Source organism: Mastomys coucha, unplaced genomic scaffold (genome assembly GCF_008632895.1).
Source record: "Mastomys coucha isolate ucsf_1 unplaced genomic scaffold, UCSF_Mcou_1 pScaffold21, whole genome shotgun sequence".
NCBI lineage: Eukaryota > Metazoa > Chordata > Mammalia > Rodentia > Muridae > Mastomys > Mastomys coucha.
This window is the reverse complement of record NW_022196904.1, coordinates 148,144,831-148,149,192: the sequence shown is the minus strand read 5'-3', so window position 1 is coordinate 148,149,192 and position 4,362 is coordinate 148,144,831. Positions and strand designations below refer to the sequence as shown.

The window sequence follows — 4,362 nt, the reverse complement described above, 5'->3', positions numbered from 1 at the left end:
CCCGAACCGCCTTTAAGCGCCAGGCGAGCGTAGCTGAGCCACAAGGGGTAGACCACAGCCTGCAGGGTTGAACAGGAATGGGAATGACCCACCTCCGGCCCATTTGTAACTGTGGGCGTCCTAGGAATTCCTGAGACTTCCGTGGTCGCTCAGCTGCTGGTCTCCTTAAACTGCCTCAGTTAATGAAAAATCTCGCAGAAATTTCTTTGGCGGGAGAAAAGTTCCTATCATGTAGTGATAGTGAAATGCATCCTCTTGTTTCTTAGGCCAGGCGAAGAAGCCACACACACACACACACACACACACACACACACACACACACACGTCCTTATCCTCTTACACACTTGACCTTACCACCCATCTGATAGGATAGGTTCTATCCTAGGAGGACAAACTGGCAGGAGCCAGAGGGGTTGCTGCCGGCTAAAAAGGAGGGAAAAAAAAGAATCTTCCCTGCTTGACTCACTCCAGGGTCTCTACCGAGAAACCAACTAGGGACACACACACTCGCACCCATTTTACCACTTACCAAAATCCTGGGTTTCCTTGGACTTGTAGCCTTTCTAGCCACTGAGCCAAAGACTTCGGATTTATGCTTAGCAGAGAAGAAATTAAACTCTGAGGCACCCGCTGCCTTCAACTGCTCTCAAGTGAAGGAACAAGAAAGAACTCTTAAATTTTCCAACTACGGGGAAAAATACTGAAACTGAGGCCCAGAGACAGGAATAGAGAGAATGGTTGAGGACAAACATAACCAAATCGGAATGAGATTTTAGGTTCTTTGAATAGGCGTTGACATTTCAGGGATGAGTGCAGCATCCAAGTGGGGGCGGAGGGAGGGACTTTACCCCTGGCTCAGGCCCTGCTCCTGGCTCCCTGGGTGATTTTTAATGGTATTCCTCCATTGGTAAGGAGAGAAGCTGCATAGTTTAGGAGACGGAGCCCCTCGGCTCCCAACTCCTCATTCTTCCCTGAAATATCGCGCCACCCCAAAGAAACCTCGTGCGATCTATCTGTCCACCCGTTTCAGCAAGACATGTTGGAGTTTCTCCACCCGCCAAGCTTCTTGCCTTCCAATCCCCTGCCTATTATCTTTCTGCCCTCTAAACCAAGGTTCTGGGGTGCAAAGAGCAATCCGTGCCTCCCTGAGCCTGGTGCGCATACCGGGGCCAATCTGTAGGCCCCAGCTCTTCCACCTACAACCCTCTGGGCAACTCTGTTTCTCCAAGAGAAAAGGAACTGGAGACAATGATGCTCCAAAGTGGAGACCTAGTGACCAGCACTTGGGGAAACTAGGAGAGGGTGGTTGAAAAGACTGACGGATAAGGGAGCTATGCAAGAGAGGACCGGTGAGAAAGCAGAGCCGTGCCCCCTTGCTGTGGTCTTAGACCTTGGGGAACAGCCGGTCCCGCGACTAGACAGTGACCCCTTCTCAGTGGTCAGACTGATGAGGCCTGGGCTGGCAAGCGGGTAGTGAAAGTGAAGAATGGGGTGCCCAGTGGAAATGGAGAAGGGGCGGGGACGAGGAATTGTGCCTTCTTGCCCCTTCTTCAGCAGAAGACGAGGCTGTGGAGGCGGCGGCAGCGGAGTCCCTTAGCTTCGGTCATGTGATAGTCTCGAAGCGCGAGCTGCAGGGGTCTCGGCGTCTCGGGGACCATTACAAAACGCAGCCAGGAGAGCGCGTCGCTGCCACAGCAGCGCTTCTTCTCAAAACCCGCGGGGCAGAGCGGCTGCAGCTGCAGCTCAGACGGCTGTGTGGACCAGGCGGGCTAGCCGGGTCCTAGCCTGTCTACACAGAGGCCCCCTACAGCCTGCGGCTAGCTCCGGGAGTTCTGAGCAACCTCCCCTCCATAGAGCAGCCTGCAGGCAGACGCCGCTGCCGTAGACAGCACCAAACTTTTTTTCCTGGAACCAGCAAGGACTCGAAGCCTCTTCCATCTTCAGCTTGGCTGCAGATCTCCCGAGAAAGAGGGTACGGTACGTACAGTAGCTGATAAGAGAGTGCTCTCTCGCTCTCTCTCTTCTTACCCTGTCTATCCCCTTCTGTAAGATTTGAACTCCAGCGCGGACAGACCCAGTACCAGGTCAGCTTCCAGGGCGTCGAAAGTCAGGTCACCAGTGGCCTCGGACAGCTAGTGTGGACTTGAGCTTAAAAAGCCAGTCTCCAGTGCCCAGTCCGTTTGACCTGAGCTACCGAGAAAGAGAAAAGAGACCAAAAAGAAACTCATTCCACAGCCTTTCGCTCCAGAGCTCAAGTCTGGTCATCCGAGAGGAGGAAGACTCAGAGAAAAGCGAGGTAAAGCTGGCGAGCCTCTCTGGCTACTGTGAGGGCCTGCCCACGACGGTCAAGATCAAAAGTTGTGAGCTCCATAGAGCTGTGTTGGCCCAAAAAAGCCAATTGCGGGGACCCGGGGCAGATCCCAGAAGGAGGAGGACCAAGGCAAAAGGGATCTGGAAGCCGAGAAGGCTGGGTACCTGGCTGCGCAGGTAGAGAGAGAGTTAGCTGGGACCCTTAGGCCTGGGATCCGGCTTTCCGAGAGGCGTTGAGGCCCACTGTGGGTCGGACGGAGGTGGAGGAGCCGGGGAAGATGCCACGGCCGGGGAAGAGCTCGTACAGCGATCAAAAACCGCCCTACTCGTACATCTCGCTGACCGCCATGGCCATCCAGCACTCGGCTGAGAAGATGCTGCCTCTGAGCGACATCTACAAGTTCATCATGGAGCGCTTCCCCTACTACCGGGAGCACACGCAGCGCTGGCAGAACAGTCTGCGCCACAACCTCTCCTTCAACGACTGCTTCATCAAGATCCCTCGGAGGCCGGACCAACCCGGGAAGGGCAGCTTCTGGGCGCTACACCCTGACTGTGGTGACATGTTCGAGAACGGCAGCTTCCTGCGGCGCCGCAAGCGCTTCAAGGTGCTGCGCGCAGACCACGCTCACCTGCACTCAGGAAGCAGCAAGGGTGCGCCCGGCACGGGGCCCGGAGGCCACCTGCACCCCCACCATCCCCACCACGCGCACCACCACCACCACCATCACCACCACGCCGCACACCATCATCACCATCACCACCCGCCCCAGCCGCCGCCACCGCCGCCGCACATGGTACCCTATTTCCACCAGCAGCCGGCTCCCGCTCCGCAGCCCCCACACCTCCCGTCGCAGCCGGCGCAGCAGCCACCGCCGCAGGCGCAGCCTCCCCAGACGTCCCATCCCGGCAAGATGCAGGAGGCGGCGGCGGTGGCGGCGGCGGCGGCAGCGGCGGCGGCCGCGGCGGTGGGCAGCGTGGGGCGTCTGTCTCAGTTCCCACCTTACGGGCTGGGCTCTGCAGCCGCGGCCGCCGCTGCCGCCGCCGCGACCACCACGGGCTTCAAACACCCGTTCGCCATAGAGAACATCATCGGGCGGGACTACAAGGGCGTCCTGCAGGCTGGAGGCTTGCCTTTGGCGTCGGTCATGCACCACTTGGGCTACCCCGTGCCAGGCCAGCTCGGCAACGTTGTTGGCTCCGTGTGGCCTCACGTTGGCGTGATGGATTCCGTGGCCGCGGCCGCCGCCGCCGCCGCCGCAGCTGGGGTCCCGGTAGGCCCGGAGTATGGGGCATTCGGGATGCCAGTCAAGGCTCTGTGCCACTCGGCAAACCAGAGCCTGCCAGCTGTGCCGGTGCCCATCAAGCCCACGCCTGCGCTACCACCCGTGACCACCCTGCCGCCGGCGTTGGCTGTCCCCACCGCGTCGCAGCAGCTGCCTGCTCCCTCCACCGTGTGCGCGGCCGCCGCCTCACCCACAGCCCCTCTCCTGGAGCCCAGCACAGCCGGCAGGGCTGACAGCAAAGGGGGCTCCCTGCACTCGGTGTTGGTGCATTCCTAGGGGACCCCGCGACCCGTGAGAAGACACCAGTGGAGAGACTGAGACAACGGTCCTAGACCGAGAGGGTGCCCCAGAAAGGTCGGCAAACTTGGCATTGAGCTAAATGCTGCACTGGTCTGAATAAATGTAACTTCCTGGTGTCCGTGTTTATACTACCTTGTAAATCAGATTAATTAATGAAAGCCCATTTTCAGGTAAGCGTTTCTATTGTAATAAAAAATCGGTAAGTTATTGTGGGGAACAAAAGTGGTCAGGGAAAACTAATTTCAGGCAAAGAGGAAGTAAGGTTCACCCCTCTTCCTGGAGCAGGACCTGGACGACCTTATCAGGGAGAAGCCGGACAGAGTGAAATGCATTTCAGACCCCAAGCGTCCGCTGGAGCCCACAGCCGCCTGCCTACTAAGGAAAACTTGCCTTAGATGGTAAGGGAAAGAATACGTTGTGTCTCATTATTTCCGTGGTCAGGAAAACGGACAAGAAAACGACGCCA

General features: G+C 57.8%; 1 protein-coding gene across 1 annotated transcript; it reads left to right on the top strand.

The window, feature by feature from the left end:
• The first annotated feature begins 1,675 nt into the window (after positions 1-1,675).
• Positions 1,676-4,024, top strand: Foxb2 (forkhead box B2). Its single transcript, XM_031384793.1, has one exon. The coding sequence runs from the start codon at positions 2,589-2,591 to the stop codon at positions 3,870-3,872; it is 1,284 nt and encodes a 427-aa protein (XP_031240653.1). The 5' UTR covers positions 1,676-2,588; the 3' UTR covers positions 3,873-4,024.
• The last annotated feature ends 338 nt before the right edge of the window (positions 4,025-4,362 follow it).

Coding starts and splice junctions, on each gene's coding strand:
- Foxb2 (XM_031384793.1), top strand. CDS start 2,589: ATGCCACGGCCGGGGAAGAGCTCGTACAGCGATCAAAAACCGCCCTAC.